The following is a 23,334-nucleotide window of genomic DNA, read 5'->3' on the forward strand; positions in this document are numbered from 1 at the left end:
ACTATGTTTTTGATGCATTAGCAGATGTCAATACGTTCCACAATCACAGTGCGTCTTTTTCGCTAGTTGTGCATATAGATACGTCACGGCGGCAATACTGCTGACGCAATTCTTCGCAATAAGGAGGAAATGTTCTTATTCGCACGTGATGTGGGGATGCGGTTAGCAGTTCTTGTCGTTTTATTTTATTTTGTTATATTTATGGCATCAGTTCAGAAGACATGAGTAACGGCTATCTGAACGCCAAGCCCTCTTGACAACCTAAAAGAAAGAAACGGCAGGGAAAAAGAAAAGAAAATGCACACGATGATCCTTATGACAACAGCCACGACAAAGATGGCGTCGGCATGACAGAAGCAACGTTACCGTGCGAATCAAAAGTGGGCGGGGCATATTCTCTTTCGTGAAAGAAAGAAAAAAGGTGTGTGTGTGTGTATGTGTCTGTGTGTGTGTGTGTGTGTGTGTGTGTGTGTGCGTGTGTGTGTGTGTGTGTGTGTGTGTGTGTGTGAGAGAGAGAGAGAGAGAGAGAGAGAGAGAGAGAGAGCAACTTCGTGTTTGAAAGACACATGATGACAGAAAGGCTGACGATTGCAATAAACACACGAAACGTCACTCGAAATCTAGAGAATATAGTTCTTTTACCATCCATCGTTATAAAAACAGTTCCAAATCAAAGAAGACAACTAATAAAACAAAAATAACAAATAATGTGATCCAGAGCGGTTAACTTGTTTCTCTTTGCTTGAGTGCAGTCAATTAAGCGTTTTCCAGTGTGCAAGTAACGCAAATAACTGTGTTAAACAGTTCGCCTAAACACGTGAGATGAGAATGCGCAGCAGTCAGGAAGGTCCACCAGATGCGCGTACGATTTGTTACCCTCCTAGTGGGCGCACGGCTTTGTGATAAATAGTACAGATATATAGGCTTGTACATTATATGAATACATATACTTCGTCAACAACAACAAAATAACTGTTCCAAGAGCTTGCATAGTGATGCGCATAAAAATGAGTGATTCAGTCGTAGGTAATAGAATGGAATGGAAAGACTATTTTTGTCCTGTAAGACGCGCTTAGAGTGTGGCGGGCGTCTCCCACATAGATAATTATTTTTGTTTTTTCCTGTTCACGGTGCAGGTGTGCTTATCACTTACAAGTCTGGTACGTTAAGCTACCAAAACATACCAAAGCCAGGATATTTGAAATAATGCACTCTGCGAGAAACTCCGCAGATCGAGAGGGAAAAAAAGTGCCACCCACTCACTTCTAATTCCTCTTCACCTTGAAGTATTGCTCAGCGCGACCTATACGCGAAGGCGGTAAATCTATTAGTACGTAAAGACACACCGGAAATAGTTATGTGTTACATATTGGGCAATAGAAATTTCTATTAAACGGCTAAATTCTGAAAGTAAGCATAAATTATACCTTTCAGAAAGTACGTCACTCAAGTGCAAGCAAAAGTGCGCAGCTATTACACAGGAATGTTGTTTACGGCCATGAGTTATAACGTAACCATATACGTACCACGTCGCAGTTTGGCAAGGGCGATCGAAGTTCTTATTCAGCACGCCTCGATACTCTGCACCCACTTTAGACGCTAACGTGTTGCTCAACGTGTGGCTGTTGAAGGAGAGGTCGATGAATCAGCGACTTTACGAAACAAATAAGAGTCTTCGTGGTATTGAAATCAGATTGACAAAAGCCTTACCCCGATTTTTTTTTCTTTTGTATAGGAAGAGCACCACCTGTACCTCCTACGTGCTTTAGAGGGATGTTTTTGATGCGAGAGAACACTTCGCGGTTGTTGTTGTTGTTGTTGTTGTTGTTGTTGTTGTTGTTGTTGTTGTTGTTGTTGTTGTTGTTGTTGTTGTTGTTGTTGTCATCATCTTCATTGTTTGCATCTCTTTTCTCGGGATGTCCCTCTTCCCATTCTCACTCCGGCCCTCACGTTACAGGCCCTCACGTGGAAATAGTGATATGCGTGTCATGTAAGAACATTGATTGATTTGTGGGCTTTATGTCCCACAACCACTACATTTGTAATTTGTTGCTATCGCATTCATTGCGTCGCCCTTAAGGCAAAGCTGCAAATTTTTTATTATTATGTGTGGTTTTAACGTTCCAAAAACACCATATGATTATGAGAGACGCCGTAGTGGAGGGCTTTGGAAATTTCGACCACCTAGGGTTCATTAACGTGCACCCATATCTGAGCACACGGGCCTACAACATTTCTGCCTCCGTCGGAAATGCAGCCGCCGCAGCCGGGATTCGATCCCGCGAGTCATGTATTACAACAACATGACTACACGCCCCACTTATGATGCGCTCGCGGTCGTTTCGCTAGCTTCACTTACACCAAACTTGGTATTACGTGGCGCTAATGGATGATGACGTTATACGACTGGTGTAAAACGTGATGATCATGACATGCTTGTCATGTATGAACATGAATACATGCCAAGCTCACGATGCGCTCGCAATCGTTTCGCTAGCTTCACATATACCAAATTTGGTATAACCACTAAGGAGAATAAGAACGAGGATTCCTCCTTCTAGGAGTCGTCTCACGCGAATACACAAAGAACACGGCGAGTTGTTTATAATTGGAACACGAGTGTCCCGTTTTGGCGCCCCATGATATATGGACACTCGATTCTCCCTTCAGCTCTCACCTAATTTTCATTCTCTTTCCCCCTTCGGCCCCTGTCCACAATCTTGCACTGTAATCTTTCATTAGTTGCAGAAATAACCGCCTTTCATAACCTAAAACCACCATCATCGGCGGGATATCGTTCACCTACAAAAAGTCAACACAGCTGACAATGCGACCTTTACGTAACAGAGTGACCTTGTGCATACAAAGGAGCCATACGTTTTGTGAAGATGGCACATGCGAACAAAGCAATCACGTCCCGTAGTACCACAAGGGGGGGGGGGGGGGGGAGCGGGGACAATAGCTGTGCGTTATTATGTCACAATGTAGTGTAACTATGGTCATGCGTGACACATAGCGTCTGGTTTCTAAAAATGGTTCCTGTTTTCTGAGCGCGGAAATACCGTGACGAAGACGACAAAGGCTATTGTGAGCAGTTATATAAACAAACACACGTAACAAGCCTCCGATTTTTATATATATATATAAACTCACCTCAGCATGCGTGTCTATTTTGCTTCTCCAATGCTAGGTCACGACTTCTGCCTTTATGTTAGTCAATGCACCTGTACAAGAGCTTATAATGATGGCAAAAACGTAACAAAAATTGTGAACCAGTCTACTCTGTGAATCTGGATGACCAGCGACAACTTTGAGAGTGCTACGCAGACGACACGGCAAGGAAAAGTTTGGTATGAAAGGTCTATTTGTGAACGTGCCAATCACTGTGCAGGGCACACTGCCACGACATTTCGACGAAGACGCCGCCATAGAGGCGAACATTATTTGGGCGACGTTTAGTCTCAGAGCCTAACTACAAGTCCGCATTCTACACCTAGCGACATGCGATCGTCTTGTCTGGCTTGCCACATGTGATTCGCATTTCGTGTTCAATCTACCGGCACCATTGAAATTACCGTCGTCCTTCCCTACGTATTTCCTCGTATAGATGCGTTAATTTTCAGAAGTTCCAACTATACGCGGCCATCCTATAGCAACTGCAGAACACAAAGGGAACGTACTATACTCGGCAGCTGCTGCTCTAATTTATTTCAATTTATTTCATCTACATTTCCTTTGATATGCGAAGCAGCTTATGGCGAAATTCTATTTGGTGGTGCGTGGCGTCACCATCTTTACTGCGCATGCGCAAGAGCTGGTCTAAGCAGTGCCATAACGCACTCACGTGCTAGCGCGTTCCGGCCTGTGTAAGGGGCTGGGTAAGACGTTGTGGCCAATGCCCCTTATCCACCTTTTGACTCAAGGCTCTCTGGGCGTCACCATTGTCCTCTCTGGGCTGTTGTTAGCACGCGTGACCCCCCGAAAAATGCGTTACCGAGGTTGTGACATCGGTTTTTGTACACTCGTGCAACAGCCCAAAGAGGAGAGGAAATCCTCCTCTCCGTAGAAAAGGTCCATCCTCTTTCAGCAATCATGTCATGGCGCCGTCGTCGTCGTCGTCATAGTAGTAGTAGTAGTAGTAGTAGTAGTAGTAGTAGTAGTAGTAGTAGTAGTAGCAGCAGCCGCAGCAGTAGTAGTAGTAGCAGCAGTAGTAGTAGTAGTAGCAGTAGTAGTAGTAGTGCCTCTTGTTGGCGTAGCACTAGCAGTATTGTAGCAAACTATGTTGTTCTAAAGAACAGGCGACCACTTTTCCATACACGTGCTCGGTGTCCTTATCTCCGAATGACGCGTCTTTGATCGTCGGATCCGCCACGCAATGGCCGTCAGGCCGGCCTGGTACTTGGGTTTCCCGGTCGTTCTTTCTTTTCACTTGCTTTTTTCTCTTTCCAGCTTCTACTTCTATCATTCGTTCTCTAAGGACTCGCAAGGCACTGTGCCCATCTCGTTGGTTGTTGTCAGTCACGCTCCCTTGCCTTTTTTCTTCGTTATCTATTTTATTCATTAGTAAGCATTATAAGCCTGACAGCTCCGCCTAAACACCACGTGCTACAAAACATGGCCAAAGGACACTCTCCGCATCCAATGTATTTATAAGAGGCACAGATGTCATAAACTGTGCTGACGCGTTATTATCACTATAGAGTACATAAGTAGATAGTGCTACTGATTATTTTTATAACGATGGTAATTATATGGACACTCACAGCTGGATGTCGCCGCCGGCGTCGATGCAACGTATATATATATATATATATATATATATATATATATATATATATATATATATATATATATATATATATATAAAGGAAAGAAGTGTATACCTAAGGGCTCGTTTACGTTTTTCCGTGTTTTAACACAATAATAATGAGATATAACAGACAGTAATGCCAAGGAATGTACTGGGGAAGGTAATAGAACCAATGGAATGTAAATATGAAGAAATAAAAGTGGATGAAAAAATAACCAGCCGTGAGCAGAAATCGAACCTACGTCGTAGGTTCGATTTCTGCTCATGGCTGGTTATTTCAAAACAACTAATTTAAAAACAACTATTAACCTAATTTAAAACAACTATTTGCAATATACGTGAAGAAATTAAAGAAAAATCTTTTCGTGACAAAGAAAAGTATTTTAACGAAAAATTGCCGTCATTTATTAAAACGTGTCCAAGAAAATTTTGGAAAGAGGTCACTCCGGGCACGTGCTCTACCGATGTATTTCTTTTAGATGGAAAATTAGAGAGTGATGAAAAAGCTGTCTGTACGGCCTTTAATAACTATTTCAACAGCGTCTATACAAAAAATAATAATCATCTCCCACCTTTCGATGCGAACCTACCACCAATATCAGATGTCACTATTTCTGAAGAGGGTATCTTTAATTTATTGCTAAATCTGGATGTTAAGAAATCTGTTGGACCAGATGAGATACCGAATGCCTTCTTAAAACGGTACGCAGAGTGGTGCGCGAAATATTTGTGTGTGTTATATACTAGGTCTTTGAACGAAGGTGTACTCCCTGAGGACTGGAAGATTGCCCGAATTAAGCCTCTACACAAAGCAGGTGATAAAACTCAAATAAAGAATTATCGACCAGTTTCGTTAACCTCTACAGCTTGTAAAATTCTCGAGCACATAATTCACAAACAGATTGTTACATTTCTTGATGAACACAAAGTACTAACAAAAGCGCAGCATGGATTTAGACGTGGATATTCTACCACTACACGGCTGGTTGAAACCATCCATGATTTTGCTACCGCACTAAATGAAGGTGAACAGCTAGATGCCATTTTTATGGACTTCCAAAAGGCCTTTGATAAAGTTTCACATAAAAAATTACTTCATAAATTGCAATATATCTTGAAAAATCCGAAACTTATAGTATGGATACGAGCGTATCTTGAAAACAGGCAACAATTTGTTTCATTTAATGACAGTTGTTCCAGCAAACTACCTGTGGATTCCGGCGTACCTCAGGGCTCGGTCCTCGGACCTCTTTTTTTTTTCTATTATATATAAATGATATAATGAATGACCTTTCTGTAAGTGTAAAGCTTTATGCTGATGATTGTGTATTATACACGAAGGTATCAACTGCTGGAGATCAGATAAGGCTCAATAATCAATTCAACAAGGTCGTCTCTTGGTGCCAGGAATGGCAAATGTCAATTAATTACAACAAAACTGTTTATATGAAAATAACACTAAAGAAAAATCCTTTATGTTATCAGTACGGCACAAATAGCGTCAATCTTACAGAAGTTGCAGAATACAAGTACCTTGGAGTATGGATAACTAATGATCTAAACTGGAACAAACACGTCGATATAACTACAGGTAAATGTCTACGGAAACTTTTTTTTCTAAAGCGATCCTTAAAATATTCTACCCCGTCTGTACGCATGTTGGCATATAAAACACTCATTCGTCCAATGTTGGAATATGCTGTAATAATATGGGATCCATTCACTAAACGTAACATTAATCAATTAGAAAAAGTGCAGAACAAGGGCTTACGTTTTATTTATAACTCCTACGGTAGAACATCCGTATCTGAATTATTGGTAAAAAGCGGTCTGCAACCCGTTGTGGACAGAAACCGCACTTGCCGGCTTAAGTTTTTCTATCAATTAATAAATGGTCATTTAAATGTTGACAATGCAGGCATTCTTCGGTATTCTTCCGGTTACGCAACTCGCAAGCGACATAGTAAAACGATAACTCCTTTACCTTCACGGATTAACTGCCACAAGTATTCGTTCTTCCCTAGAACTATTAATGACTGGAATAGCCTGACAAATGATGTCGTTTTACAGAAGAAACTGTCATTGTTTGAAAACAGCATCGCCTAAACCATCACTACACATTGCATTGTATTATTTGTTTTATTGTAATTATTGTGTTAGTCTATAACCCGTATTCTACGTGTTACGTTATTATGTGTTATGTTACTCGAAAAATTTGTTGAAATAAGCGTTTGTGAACCTTCGCCTTGTATATTCAAATCGTACGATTTATTGTGTTTTCATTATTTTTTTGTATGTACCGATTCTCGAACATTTTTTTTCCCACCCTGCCATGATCTTTCAGCTGAAGGATCGCAGTATTTATAAATAAATAAAAATATATATATATATATATATATATATATATATATATATATATATATATATATATATATATATATATATATATATATATATATTTGAAGACGAACAACTAAAAAAATTCAGAAAAAAGACTCTGGGGCGCAGAATCAAACATGTGACCTCCACGTCTTGAATGCGAGGCGTTATTCATGCACTTAGCCACCATAAGGTACCTCCCTCACCGTTAAAACGACAAGCTATTTATATGTACCACTTACCGCAGTAGGACAGACATCTCGGAGGGGGGGGGGAACTATCGTGTTTCCAGTATTATCAGGAAGATGGCGCAGTCAGCACGCGGCGGCTCTGATCTCTCACGCGTACTTTGGCCCGCGTAGAGAATGAGCGGGTGTACGCTCGATCGCGTGCCCTGATCTTGCAGTGGGGAGGATCGTACGCTTGGCTAGACTTGGGGTTGCATGTCTCCCCCTCTCCTCCTTCAAACAGCGATTGGAACTCACCACACAGCCTATTTTCGGGATAGATTACGCATCTGTGCGTGTGGCAAGTATAATGATAGGACCGCCAAACCACGCCAACGCACAATGCTCGCAATCGCGCCAGAGAGTACGCCCGACGACACGGAGGTATGAACGGGTAGGCCAAGAAAACGAACTTGCATTAGTGGAGCAAGTTGGAAACAGGACAGTTTTACGGAAGCCATAGCGGACACAGTCTTTCATGCATGCACCATCTCAGGCGTTGCAACTCGTGCAGCGCGCTGCGTAACCAAGCACGGGAAATCGCTTTTAAGCCGTCAAGTTTTAAAAGAGCGCAGTTTGCCGACTAGAGCTTGCTCGAGCTCCTCAAGCAAACACGCCGAATTTCTCTGCCCACCAAAAAATCCCAATCTTTTCAGTTGGAAGATCAACGGCTTAGGCATGGCTGCTGAATGTACCGCACAAAACACTATTTAGCCATTCATATTGTTCTTGCGTGTGGTATTCACTCTGCTCAATTGTTCTCGCCCAACGAAACGTGGTGACTATACGGCTAACGCACTAACCCATTCATGTAAGCACATTGAGTGTCTTGCCGATTCGTCTATGGGGCCAAGCCCACGACATTGTCTCAGGAAGGCGTCGTATCGAGTCGAGGAATGGTAACCAAGAGATCTTTTTTTTTTCTTTGCAAGAATAGTGGATCATAAGAGTTCATTCATATTCGAGGCGTCATATGAGCAAGTATTCACAAGGAAAGCCCGAAAAAAAAAGGACAAAGGATTTTGCAAGTCGATAACTCTTGAAACGACGTTGCTGCGGGGAAAATAACGTAACCAGCGCGAGCGCTGCACCGAAGACGCACCTAAAGATGCATATTTTGCTTATCTGTGTCATCCTTAGATCAGCCACTACCAGCGTTAATCCGTAATACATAGCTGTCGCGATTTTGTCAACACGGCCTCATCAGGTGCGAGGCTCACGGCACGGCTTTATGCTCTCTCATAGTAAAGTACCAAGTATTCTATAAATCCTTAACCACATTTTCTAAACACGCATTCAATAGAATGTTTGAGATGGCGCAATTCGTTGACCAAGTACGTACTGATTCCCTCAGAAATCGTAGGCTAGACAAAAAAACTACCCAATGAAGCATCTTAACTACAAGCACACATCCCTGTGCAGCGCAGTTCAATCAATGAATGGGGATGTCCATTCTTTTTCTGGTAATATAGCAGGTTTATACAGCACTTCGGAACATTACACTTAAGTTTGGTCTTCCTCAGTACGCCGTATCTAACACTTGAGCATTGTAAACAGTTACCAACACTGCAGAGTTCCCACATAGTCTGAAGGACATAACCTCTTCAGAGAGACAAAGAGGAAGCTTTTTTACCCAATAACGAAGAAGTTTGTCAAATGGAGCATCGACACAGTTACACTACGAATGGACAAGATGAAAGTAAATTCAGGTGCACAGTTAAAGGCAATTAAAACGCAGAAGACCGAACACATCACAGCATTTTCCACGCTAAAATGTACCAGCGAGGCTGGCAAGTGCCTTCCTTAAGTCAAAAGCACGGGCTCCGTTAGTTCATACGTCTGCTATTTCTGTTAGCTCAAGAGATGACTGTCGTTGGTTAATATGCAGTTTACATACATTTACAAGGTACTCCAGCCTAAGGTTTCTTTGTGTGCCTCCTTTTTCCGCGCACCCTTTTACCTTACCGTTGCGAGTGCTGGCGAACCATAAACTGTACGCAATGAGCTTTAGTTTACTCTCTCCACCCCCTAATCGCTAGAAAACAAAACACCCTGGCTGATTATCTATTAAGACAAACTTCTGGCAAAGCATCCGCCTCAGCTGTGCTTAAGCGCGCAGAATCAAGCAATATGTCTTTACCATTATCGGCACTATAGAACTACATGCTTCAACGTAATGTGCCCTCAAGAGCTATATGTGATCAGTTACATGCCCTCTAGACCTATATGCCCTGAACGTCGTACGCAATCAATAAGTGTATGCCCCCATCGTTGTAGGCCCTCGAAAGCTATATTACCCAATGTCATATGTATTAAAGACCTACGTGCTCTCAACATTATATGCCCTCAAATTGACGTCTAAATTATAGGTCCTCATGGAATTTTATAGGCTCTGTATATGTCGTCAACGTTGTAGGCCCCCAAGAGCTATATTTCCATAATGTTTTACGCCCTCAAGAGCTATAGGCCGTCTAGGTTATAAGCCCGAAAGAGCTATATGGCCTAAACGTTCTAGACACACAAGACGTATATGTTTCCGATGTTATAAGCCCTGAAGAGCTGTATTCCGTGTTATAACGCCTGAAAAGCTATGCCCTAAACGTTATAGACCCTCAAGAGCTACATGCCCTCAACGTTATATTTCCTCAAGCACTATGAACCGTTCATGTTATAGGCCCTTAAGAGTTATATGCCCCGAGTATTATAAACCACAAGAGCTACATGCCCTCCACGTTATATGCCCTCAAGATCTATGTGTCTTCAAAGTTTCTCTCTGCATTAGAAGTCTCCGACAAGTGCAACTCTCATAACGACATTTCACCGGCTTCAAATACTCTGCAGGTATCACTGCCGTCATTATTTTTTTTTTCGGACTACTAATAGGACGCAGAAACGCTGCGCAAGGTTTGTTTGTGTTGATACACTCGTAAACAACCCGTTCACAAACCTTATGAGCACATGCACGTAGCAAATATACTGCCCTATCAAGTCGGCTTAACCAGCTGGACCCGCAACGGTATTATATATAGAAATACGCTGGATGAATGTTTAGCACACAATGCAAAGGACACTACAGACACTTTTCTTTGAGTGCCCAAAACCTAAGAATGCCATGAACATGCGCACACCCGAAAAATGCAAGTATTAAGCAGAAGTTGAAGATCGACAAACGAGCACAGGTGTGTTGGTGCTTCACGATAAAAGTTCGCGCTCGTTTCCAACCAGCCTTATGAATGTCAGGGCAATTTTCTTTCGCTTAACAAATCTCCGATCTTATAACGCAGAGGCCGTTAGCACGTAATACGTGATTCAAAATGACCCACTTCAGACTCTAGAACACACTGCCGGCGTCTATATATATCTCGTCAAGGGATCGATCACCTCACCGCCTCTGAACCGACATCCCTCGGCGACCTCGTAATACGTTTATGTGCGTTAAGACTAGTGTAAGACCCAGAAAGTGCGAGGACCCTATAGAGTTATAGAGAACAAAAGATAGACCGCGGCACTCACGACGTGCGACGAGAATCGGTTGGCACGAAGAGGCACTCAACGGTGGTGGTCGCCGAGGGGGGCAGTTCTCCCCTCGCCCAGCAGGTCGTACCGCACTCATCTTCATTATTCGCAGTGCACTGCGCGCACATAGTATAGTGTATATAAGCAACCGGCTGAAGACGCTGCTTCAGACTTCTTCTTTTCGACGATGCGTCGGGGCAATGCGAGAGCCGTTAAAAGTGCATTACCGCTTCATCACAAGCGTCTCTCATCGACTCTCGCAAAAAGTGCGAAGAAACACGCCGGCTTGATCGAGGAAGCACGCTCGGAGAGCTGGGCGCGCGGTCGTGTTGTTGTTCTTTCGGCGTCGCAGTTCTTTCGGTCTCCCCCGTTCTTTCTCTCTCTCTCTCTCTCTCAGTACGTGCACTGCTGATGTATACAGCCTTCCTTTTTCTGCGCATTTTGCAGTGCGTCGCGCACTGGTATCCTAGCAAACGCTATATACGGAAGACTGTGTATACAATACATTCGGCCGCGTGCATTTTCTTTGCATTGTCGTTGCGACGGTGCTTACTTAGCTGTCTCCGCAGGTAGGACAATGCTCAGCGTGGAAGCGAATAAACGATCGCGGGGAGGGAGTTATTGTTGATCTCGCGAAGCCACCTTGAAAGGACGACGTCGCGAAGTGTAGCTTTGCAGTGGAAGCGAAAAATGTGCGGATGCACTGCGCCTCTGGCGTTCTATACTGCGCACGCTGCCTCACTTTCTGTAACTTCGTTCTTTCTTGCTATATGGAGTGCTGTAACGCCTCGCACTTGCGTGCGCAAACACTACAGATGCGGCGCAGTGCGATCTGCTGAATGCGAGCTAATTGCAAGTGAAGCAGGGAGCGGCACTTTTACAGCGAAAGCTCCGACATCACTACAACTGCCATGTTTGAAGCCACAGTTGTCCGCAGCCACTACCGGTGTGCGTAACCGCTTTTGCACGAAACGAGAAAGCAGACACGAAATGATAAAACTTTTTTTTTAAAGTTTGAACGGGATTCGAACCTGCGTGGCAGCGCATTATTCTACCGGAGCCATTCTGGTGCTTGAGACTCTTTCACAAGTAGACCCTATACAGGCTTCATGGCGATAAAGAACCCCGCTTACATGTAATCTAGCGAGGTAAAAGAGTCGAATAACAACCAGGCGTACAAGATCCTAATTGTGCAACCAGGCGTAACACAATACGTATTGCAAAACGAGTATAGATCGTTAAAGCATTTGAATACACTACGAAGGGCTCACTCATTCTTCTTTGTCGTCATCCACAGCTTTAAGAAAGAGGACAAAATGTCTTAAAGATGTGTAGCGGGTGCGAATTATTTCACAGATACGTGGATAAGGCGTGTTGGGTGCTTCTAAAATTGACAAAAATGTGATCTATCACGATATGTTTTCTGTAGAAATCCTAAGAAAATATGCGCACTTAGTGTAATAGCACACGAAACGTTTCAATAGGCTGTTTTATAACCAGCCCGGTCACTTGCCATTTGTTCAATTTGAACATTGTGTACCACCCTGCAAAAGTGTCCAAATGATGACAGCTGTGTAAATAAATGCATAATCATAAATGCTTTGCCATTAGTTTCGCGCTGGTATACTCCAGGAACAATAACAGTGGGCGAACTGCAGTGCCTGTTCATTCTTCTGAATTATCCGTGTAGCATCATCTGATTTGGCTATACGGGGTACGAGCCTTTTTATTCGGAGATGAATGAGTGCAGTAACGCATGATTAGCAAGCACATTTTCCTTTATTTCTGCACGTCTTAATGACGCAAAATCCAATTAAGGAGGCGCCTGCGCAGCGCAGAGGTTAGGCAACTGTTGCGTGAAATCGAGCGAAGCTTGTTTCTCACCTAAATTAATGAGCGTGAACCAGGTCTCTTCATTGCATTGTACGTACTTATTCGTGTCTTCCAAGACTTATAAAGAACTAGCAGTGATTCCGCAGGCGGCACGCTTAGTGAAGGCAATGCATCTAACGGTTTAATCAAAGCAAAGACTTTCACAAGTTTAGTTCGAGGTTAAGACAACACGTTTGTCTCTTTTTTTTTCTTCCTTCCAATTTCAGGCCAATAACGTGTGCGATACCACGATTAGCCCCTTTTGTGTCTAGCACGCACTCTGAGAAAAAAAAAAAACAGTATGTCGCACTGTGCAGTGAGTTCTGGCTCGCTGCTTATATGGCTTTCTGTAAATAATACAGGAAAGAAGTGAACGTTTAACGGCTCGTTCTTCTTTGTTAGACGCCCCGACGCGGTGGTATAGTGGCTAAGGTACTCGGCTGCTGACCCGCAGGTCGCGGGATCGAATCCCGGCTGCGGCGGCTGCATTTCCGATGGAGGCGGAAATTTTGTAGGCCCGTGTGCTCAGATTTGGGTGCACGTTAAAGAAGCCCATGTGGTCGAAATTTCCGGAGCCCTCCACTACGGCGCCTCTCATAATCATATAGTGGTTTGTGGGACGTTAAACCCCACAAATCAATCAATCAATTCTTTGTTAGACACTATCTTAAAGAGATCTAACAGACAATCATGCTAAGGAAAGTATAGATGATGTTATTAAGAGCAACTGCAACGTCAATGAGAAGAAAAGTGGATGAAAAGATACCTTGCCGGTGGGCAGCGACCGAACCTGCGACTATACGAATAACGCGTTCGATGCTCTACCAACTGAGCCACCACGGCCGCTATTACCCCATCCACTTTATTGGTATATAGGTGTATTACGTGCTACGTCATGCCAAACGGGCAAAAATAGTGTTTTACACTCGCCGTCATGTGACAGCCAGCGCTAGATGACACTCCCACGTTTAATGCACGTTCATATGTCCTATAATGTGGACAGAAAGGTGACAGCCACCATAGCTGAGTTTGCGTTATTCGAAGGTCGCATGTTCACGCTATTCGTACACGTTATTCGAAAGTCAAAGGTTTGGCCTCTGCCCAAAGCAAGTTATCTATCGCACCTTTTTTCTTGACATTCACATTACAATACCCTCATATAACCTCCCCTATACTTTCCTTGGCATGATTGTCAGTTAGATCACATTAATAGCGTCTCTATAAAAAAAATCACAGCATATCTACGGAGTGAAAGATGATGAGTGGGGCGAAGCGTTAATCAGCCCGTCCGTGCTTCCGTCCGTTCATTCGTTCTTGCTTCTGTCCGTTCGCGCGACCATTCGTGCGTCCATTCATGCGTTCATCCGTCCATCCATCCGCCCATGAGTCCGTCCGTACATCCGTCTGCCCGTCCGTTTGTGCGTCCATCCGTCCGTACGTGCGCGGGTCCGCCCATCTGTCCGTCCATCATCTAGTCTGTCTCTCCGTCCGCCCGTGCGTCGATCTAGTGAACACTCCAAGTACCGCCATCTCGCATACACTGTGTGGCACATATCCACTCCGCGCGTTCGTCCATCCGTCCGCCCGTCCGCTAGTCTGTCTGTCCGTCCGTCCATGCGTCCGTCCTTGCGTCCATCTAGTGAACACTCCAACTACCGCCATCTCCCATCTCGCATCCTCGGTGGCTACATCCGACAACGGAAGATGGACAGACCCACGCCTTAAGGAGCTTCACACCTAAAACACGTTAACTCTCCTTTGGAGCCCACCGCTCACCGACGAGATTATATTGCTTCCCAGAGAGAGTTCACAGCTATGTTTAAAAAAACCCAGGCCTGCGCGGAATGCGCAGCAAAGTTACAGCGTAAGCTAGAAGAGAAGATTTTCATAGCCTTTTTCTAAACAATCTTTAGGTAACTGCTACAGGCACACTTGCTGGTTACCAATTACGCAACAAATGTGCATAACTTTTGTGCAGTATAGGAAAACATTCACTATGCTATCCTTCGTGATTCTACGGAGAAGCGTGGTATGCGCTATGCAGTTGCTATAGAAAATTAGTGCATTTTCTTTATGCAGCGGCTGAAAACGATGAATTATACCTGAAGTCGGTATGCGCCACAGTTATTAGGTGATCAAAAACAAGCTGTAGTATAGGGTTCGAGCATTGGACAACCCACTCGTTACGCAATGCACATTGTGTGACGCCTGGTTGTACCTTTAATGTTCTAAAACGCTTTATTGCCCCGCCGCGGTGGTCTAGTGGCTAAGGTACTCGGCTGCTGACCCGCAGGTCGCGGGTTCGATTCCCGGCTGCGGCGACTGCATTTCTGATGGAGGCGGAAATGTTGTAGGCCCGTGCGCTCAGATTTGGGTGCACGTTAAAGAACCCCAGGTGGTCGAAATTTCCGGAGCCCTCCACTACGGCGTCTCTCATAATCATATGGTGGTTTTGGGGCGTTAAACCCCACACATCATCATAAAACGCTTTATTACTCATAATAACGCGATTCCTTTTCCGGCATCAAGCCTGCCTGAGGCCAGTTCGGAAACGATTTTCAAGCAGCGGCATGGCTCCGTGGTAAAATGCTGGGCTGGCACGCAGTGGACCCTGGTTGGGATCCCATTGTGTTTTTGCTGTTTTTTATTTACCGAGTTTTTTCGTTCGATACTGGTGTCGGACACTGGCGGTGGCGGCGAACAACTACAGTGCCGCGGGTAACCAGTGTTCTAGTCTCATAAGAGCTTTCGCTGCAAAAGTCTCATATACGTGCCGAGTCAGGAGTCACAAAAAAGAGACAAAGGACTTTTTTTTTTCTTGGGGTGCATGCCGAACACTCTCCTCCTATGCACAGTCTGTAAGCATGGTGTTGTAATATCAGAAGTATTGATAAGACGACGTGCCTGCATTTCAACTTCGCTCACTGTTGTACTCGGATAAGGCGCAGACTTCTGGTACACGCGGATGCACACTGAATTTTGTTCGATCGAAGCACAGCCGCTGCAAACGTTAGTTTCACTCAGCTTGCATGGAACTCATAGCAGCACACGCACACGTTAATCGAATCTAGGTTGAAAGCAAGAGCTTGTCATTGATTATATTCATAGAAATAAAAAAAAATATAACAACAGATAACAGGACGAGAGGTTAACCACGTTAACTGTCTGGTCGGCAACTCAGCCAACACTGGCGGCTGGAGGGAAAGCAGAAAATATGAGTAAAACAGAAGAAGGAAGAAATAACCCGGCACTCTAAAGTTTTTCAATCAGTTCTGTGGTTTGAAAAGGAAAAACAAAGGGGGCTGGTTCTTTAGATGCACATCGGGCCGAATAAGATTGAGGCAGGTTGCAAGAGTTCCAGTTTTCAGCGTCGCCAAAGAACAGACCCTTTATTGTATGTAAACGCAGTCGGTGCAGTGCTTTTCACGTCGCTAGAAAAAGACGAAAAGCAGTGTGACGTCCCACAGTCCGTGAAGACTGTGACCATTACTGCAACAAGGAACCGATATCTATACTTGAACACGGTGCAGTTACCCGCCGTTTCACACTTAGTGAAGACTGCAGTGACCATTACTGCAACAAGGAACCGATATCTATACTTCGACACGCTGCAGTTACCCGCCAAGCAGAAGCCATACACCACACACAAAGGCAGCTGTTCTATATATACACGGTTGCCGGCAGCACGCGAAGGGCGCTCGCAATGAATACACGCCAAAATATCATTACCGTTATGCGAGACAAACCAAAAAAAAAAAAAGGTGCCGCGATGGTCTCTTTTTTTTCCTGTTCTCTGTTTTGCTATTCTTTGTGTTCGCACCGTACGGGCGTGTTATACGTGTGATAATTATCCTACTTATTCGCTCGTATTTCTAAGCCTCTAACTTGGCCAGAAGGCTACGCGTGCATAGAGCACTGAAAGAACTGTTTTAGCATTGCGTGTATTAAGCTATTTATTTATCTATTCATTTATTTGTTTTTTTTTTGTTTGTTTGTTTGTTTATTTATTGAGAATGCAAGTCCTTAAATTTGGTATCTATAGCACACGAGATGGGGTGCATCTTGGCTCTTTATTGACTTCGTAGAAGTTCATGCAAAAATGAAATAGCCGGCAGCATAGAAATACTTTTAAGATTGTCACAAATTACTACGGTGTTAGTCGTGAATTTAAAAAAAAAGAAACATATTACATTTACATTGCCGGCTATAGCTTATTCTACTAACAAGGTATTTTCGATAGCTCTTTTTTTTTAATAGAAATAAAGGTTACTAGAAGTAGTTATTGCCGCATTTTTTTTTCGATCGGTATACTTTTCGCTGGGTTGCTGCGAGTGAGAAATAAAAATTGGGGAAAATAATGTAGAACTGCTTCTGGCGAATTCAAGCGCTCTCGTTGTAAGACATCCCGCTAATATCGTCACGGTTTATCCTCATCTGCTGTTCCAGCCCTCGCATTATTATTTCGAGTAAAATGCACATTCATGTGTTTGTGTGAGTTGGTTGAACCATGGACTGAAAAGTCGATAATGCAAATCATGGTAGCCATACCGGCAAATCCCAGTTAAATTGAACATAGACGGATAATTCTTGAAAATATTATTCGTTCGTTTATCTATAGAACTGTGTTCCGAGCAAACTCCACCAAAGGTAAGAAAGGGTAGGAACATTTGTATTTTCGAAAGCGTCCACTATTCAATCCCCTATACACAATTATGCGAAACACTTCTACGCTGAAAAAGCTTTTTTTTTTCATGGAAACAAAAAGAAAACGAAAGACCAGGCAGCGAGTGACACATACAACAACACTGACTCGCAACAAAAGTTTATTTGTCAAACCACGCATTCCATACTTGAGCACTTAAAACGACAAGTTTCCCTCCAATATGTCGCACCAAAATGCCCAAGCGGCCACTTTAGGCTAAAGCCCTTTTTGTCACGAATGGTCGCTCAACATTTTTGTATATATTTTTTCTTCCTGTGTGTAAACGCTGTGACCTTTATCGCTCTGTACAAGTACGGAAATTATATACTTAGACCTACAAAGCACGCTTCAACGATTATCGAGCTACAAGACAGCGTGGACGTTATAGAATAGAGCTGTGCAACCATCTGAACGCGTCATTTTTAGCTTTCTGAAAAAGGTTACCGCGAAGCTTACTCCCACGATCCGTAACAGCAGCTCCCTTCAACGTGCACGCGCACGGCCAGGCATCGATTAACACAACCTCGACGCACTTAAGCACGTACACGCGGTATTCCAGAACACCGGCGACTAAGAAAAGAATGCGTTCGACAGAGGCGCCGCCCCGCAGAAGGGTCTGCATTTTAGCCTTCGCATTCCAAGTTTGAAATGCGTTCAGGTATAGCACCAGTCGATTCGTTTATGCAAGCTAAAGCCTGCCCTGTCGGATTCCCATTTAAACATGAGTTGGCGCACTATCACATTTCCAATTTCATTATTAATAATAACTGTCGTATTTTTACGCGACAGAATCACGATATGGTTTTGAGTGACGCCGTAGCTGAGGTCTTCGGAAATTTTGACTACCTGCATGTGGTTATTTTAACGTGCGACTAAATCTAAGTGCACAAGTCTCAAGCATTTTCGAATCCGCCGATAATGCGGCAACCGCGGTGGCGCTGGATTGAATGCCGCTGCCTTCGGGTCAGCCGTCTAGTCCCATAACCACTGACGGCTCGAATTTCGCTGTTGGAAAGTTTGATAATAGTAAGAGTACCTTGTACGCCGGTGGGGGTCCCATACCCAAATATTGTCTCAAAAATTCCCAAAGACGGTTATGATACATTGCACAAATGGAAGCATCAGTGGCACGCATTTGTATTCAAACCAGAAAAAAAGACAGCATTCACAGAGCGAAATCTACAATTGATATCATACAACAATACGATTTAAGCATATTACGTTGCAGTAAGAAAATTATTAGAGAAAGAAAAGTTTGCACGCAAAGCTTGGAAACTTAAGCAAGTTGGTGGGACATAATTAAATTAGGAACAGCGCGACAAAGACTGGCAACAATAACACACACAGTGCTGTGTGTGTTATCTTAGTCAGTCTTTGTCTATTGGACTGTTCTTGTATAAACTTTTGCTTCATGTTTAAATTTTCCCGCTCGATTTGCTAACTATAACATATTAGGAGACACAAACAAGGCATACGAGAGAGAGGCCGGCGTGGGAAGGCTTTCTAATTCTAAAAGAATAACTCTAGGCCGTTAGCAAAAGTCCCGCAAGTGCGGCACGAGATCGGCAGGGTAAATGTATACGCGCTTTGACGTAAGAAGCATCGTAGAGACGGTCGATATCCCGAAATAAATGGGTTCAAGCCGGAAGTACATGCAAACACGCATTGCTCTTCTCCGTAGGTAGTTCCGTGCAGCACATTTGAAACTGCGCACAAGTGTGCGCAGTTAATAATCTAACAAAATCAAGGTGACACCGTTAAGACAAATATAAGATGTGTCGATGCGATATACGCCGCTTAATGCGGGACTCTGGATTAACTTTGATCACATGTGGTCAAAATAAATCCGGAGTCTCGCATATATATGTTTACCCGATGCATGAGATAAATCAGCCGCTTTTCACTGAACCCCAGCACTTAACGCATAATCAAAGATGCAGCTGGTTTATAAATGTACCTGAACGCAAACATACTACAGAAACTAAAAACAACGTATACATAAGCTAGAGGGATTCTCCGAATCAATTTGTATAAGGTGTACCAGCCAACCACAAAGCTTCGTCAATTCAAATTGCTTGTAATTTTGGACCGCTGCGCTTCCTGACATCGGCTCTACCTTTTACAGCGGTGCACGTTTTTATAGCAGTAAAATGCGAGGTGGCGACTGATAGCAGTAGGCACGCATCTTGCTTTCCTTGTTTACGTCATGTATCTCTATAGGTTTATGCACACAATCACATACGTGCAACCACGATGTTTACATTGCTCGAAGTCACGGTAGCAGCTTGAAACCTTTATATAGCAAGGTACCGTGTCTCTTACTAATGACGCAAAACTTCTAAATATAGGTAAATATTGACGACGTGATTGCGTGGCTCTCGCTGTATACCGCTTGTAATGGCAAAAGTTTCTAGCGCAATCGCTTGCAGCAGGCGACTGAAATGGGAAGTCTCCTAAACACTGGCAAATTTACTGATAGGTATCTACCTTGGCGTCTCGTACAAGCAACCTAGTACAGCTTGCGGCAATACAGCAGTTAACGAAGGTGATGCAGAATCCTCCTTTAGTTACTGTCCTCGTGACACATTCTCGTAATGCATTCCGGGCGACGCACTAGCTTCCTTTAGTTCTTTTTTCCTCGCATCTCATTTCCGTGACCGTGTATGTACGTCGTGAATATGGAAGCGAGCAATCTGGAATACAGACTTAAACAGCTGTCGCATAGCAAGATGGACGAACCATTATCGAAGTTTTTACGTGACGGTGACTCATTCGAGACACTGTGAATCTCTCGGTCCTCGTCTGCTCTATTCAATTTCATTGTACGTCTGTTGATTTTTCTTTTTTTTTCTATTTTTTGCATACTTGTCTTTTTTTTCTGTCAGTTGATATTGTATCTGTAACGCTCAGCAACATATAACACTCGTCGGCGACGTTAACATGGGCATGTAATCAGCTGCAATCCTAATTATGGGAAGTAAATGCCCCACATCGTAAACAGCCAGACTATGGAATGAACTGCCAAGCAATAACGATGTGTGGAGATAACTATTAGATGGAGCGATGGCTTAGCCCACGAACCACGTAAAAACGTGCCACATCTCGATGAGCTGCGATTGCCTTTAACGAAGTTGATTGATGATAGATTGATATGCGGGGTTTAACGTACCGAAACCACCATATGATTACGAGAGACACCATAGTGAAGGGCTCCGGAAATTTCGACCACCTCGGGTTTTTTAACGTGCACCCAAATCTTGAGCACACCGGGCATACAGCATTTTCGCCTCCATCGAAAACGCAGCCGCCGCAGCCAGGATTGGATTTCGCGACTTGCGGGTCAGCAGCCGAGTACCTTAGCCGCTAGACTACCACGGCGGGGCAATGTTAACGAAGTGTTGCTGTTGCTAAATGTGTTGCCATGCATCGTCAAGCGAATGGTATATGCACCGAGCGCATTGCGCTCTGTATACGCGAGTATGCGCGCTCAAGGGCATCGCACATAAGTCGTGACACACCGTAACAATATTAACGCTCACAATTGTTTTTTTTTTTTACGAACCATCTAAAACCCACCTCAACGAATATGTTATTAGTATGACAGGGGTCGCTCAATGGAGCTTTCGTGCTTTTATATCTCGTTGTCTTTCACGGATATGTCTATAAATATACAGTGCCACAAGATGTTTTCTGCAAATATCATGCAGCATGAGGTAAAATAAAGCATCCCCGATCAAAACACTGGCGAGAGAAATAAAAGTAGACAAACGAAAACGCTCGCGTTTTGCATACCAATCCCTTCGCCCCCCAATGTTCGCTGTCGTAAACGCAACCCCCTGCAGCCAACCAGGACCCACTTTGACGGAACTGTTGCAGATTCAAGCTTGCACGCGCTCAGTGACTCCGGACGACGCGAAACCTGGCCTCACCTCTGTGTGCGGAAGGACGACGTCGTTTTCCGGTAGAGCCTCACCATTGGGTATCGTGTGTCTTCGGGATGTGCGCCCCCAGGAAACGCGAACACACCGACACGCGAAGACGCCGTAGGCGAAAACTACAACGTACATGTACGTATGCCTGCAGACATCCTGCGCGAGAAAATACTCGATAATACCGAAGCTACAACCCAGGTGTACGAAGTCTGCATGCCTCCTTCACCTCCTCCTTCACAGCGCGTCGTCAGCGAAAGAAATCGTCAAGTGCATGTGCTGCGTTAAAACTCTCTACGCAAGCAGAGACGTATACAGCAGTGAAACCAAATGTCAAATAACTGGCGCAACAGCGTGGCAATTCTTTTCTGCGTGAGTAGGAGGTTCGAGCAGTTACGAAACCTTCACGACACGTGCGCGCATGGACATAACGTATACGTGCTATCACGTGTAGATTGAACCACACGACCGTGTATTCCCTCCTCACTCTCTTTCTACAACGGTGAGCGACGCGCCACGTGCTCTGTCGGCAATTTTGTGTACCGCGCATCCGCCCCTGTCCACATAAATGTTAGCCCCTTTAAATGGCATATGATGGTCTCGAAAATTTTCGACGTCTTTCGGTCACCTCTCTCCTTCTCCATCGAGCGTCAGTTGGTCGCCTCGAGTTGTGTGGCTGTGGATGAAAATGAGCGTCGCGTTGAAGGCTGTTTTTCCTCGTTTCTATACCGAAGCAAGCATGAGCAACATGAGTGCAGCCCTTGCTTAGAAGCAACGACTCGTCTTTGAACTTCTATCTCGTCAAAGTTTCGATACGAGCCGAGTTTTGAAAATAGTTAAGGGAAAAAGAGAGAAAAAAAGAGAAGAAAGAGACAAAAAGGAATGGATAAAAGGTATACATAAAGTAAGAAGTAAAAAAATGTGGCAGCCTGGGCTTGTTTGCTTGTCATTTTAAATGAAGAATTTTCTTTCCTTTTTATTTTTACACTTACAAATAAACAAAACAGAGATGCTGACGCAGGAAGTGCCTCTGCATGGCCACATCACTCTCTAAGTGAGGGATCGAAAGACATGGAACAGTGGTTGCCTGATTAGGTGACCCTGCGACCCTTGTAGTTTCACCTTGTTGTGTAAGTTTCGTGTTATTTATCTGCTTTTTTTTTTCACATTGAACATGCATTTTACGTGTGGTCCTATTCTCGACTCGCGATCTGCTATGCCCCAGTTCTGAGTAGTTTTGGGGACAGAGAGTGAAAACATTTTCAAAATAAATTACAGTTACGAAGTCTCGTCACATTTGCTGCTCAAGAGCGCCGAAAGGACGCATCTTCCCAAAAATGGAGTAACGCACAGCGTTAACACGGGACTGCTGGAGAAACGCATACTCCTTCGTACTTGTGAATGCAGGAACGTACGCATTGTATCGAAGGAAAAGAGGAAGATCGTGAGAATTGAAGGACGTGATGCCTAATAGCATACTTTTTGCCGCGAAATATGCATAAACACAGAGTAGAGAAACACACAAGGACAAGTACAGGTGGGCAAGTGTTTGTTTACTCTGAGTGTGTGATATTTTTTGGCTAAAGTACGTCATTAAGCAAGTACCAACTAGACCAACGATCGGTAAACTATTAAAGGCGGGTGAGTTGGAACTTATTCATGATTGGGCAGCGCACAATGCGTGGCGCATGATTGTCAGTATACATGTACGTATATATGCTTTGCTCCAAATAAATCTTTGGTTGTCAGATCAGTGCTTGTCTTGTTTTCTTCTAAGACGTGTGTGTTTCCTTTTGTGCGCTGCCCAAGTGTGGATCAGCAATCAGTCTTGATACGTGACGCTTATCGGTGCGCGAAAGTTTTTTCCGTTGTTTCGACTTAAAGCGTCATCGTTACCAA

At 43.9% G+C, this 23,334-nt stretch overlaps 1 protein-coding gene across 3 annotated transcripts in view; it reads right to left on the bottom strand.

The window, feature by feature from the left end:
• Positions 1-23,334, bottom strand: part of LOC119173491 (solute carrier family 13 member 2-like) — a 98,784-nt gene that overhangs the window by 45,250 nt on the left and 30,200 nt on the right. The window contains exon 1 of one of the 3 annotated variants that reach the window (XM_075889834.1): positions 21,436-21,588. The exons of 1 other annotated variant lie outside the window; for it this stretch is intronic. In XM_075889834.1, the coding sequence (XP_075745949.1) occupies positions 21,436-21,482 (47 nt within the window). In that variant the 5' untranslated portion in view covers positions 21,483-21,588. Of the gene's footprint in view, positions 1-10,929; positions 11,173-21,435; positions 21,589-23,334 lie in introns of those variants that run through there. One more of the 3 variants, XM_075889833.1, reaches the window with a different exon arrangement.

This window comes from Rhipicephalus microplus, chromosome 3 (genome assembly GCF_043290135.1).
Source record: "Rhipicephalus microplus isolate Deutch F79 chromosome 3, USDA_Rmic, whole genome shotgun sequence".
In the NCBI taxonomy this organism is placed as follows: domain Eukaryota; kingdom Metazoa; phylum Arthropoda; class Arachnida; order Ixodida; family Ixodidae; genus Rhipicephalus; species Rhipicephalus microplus.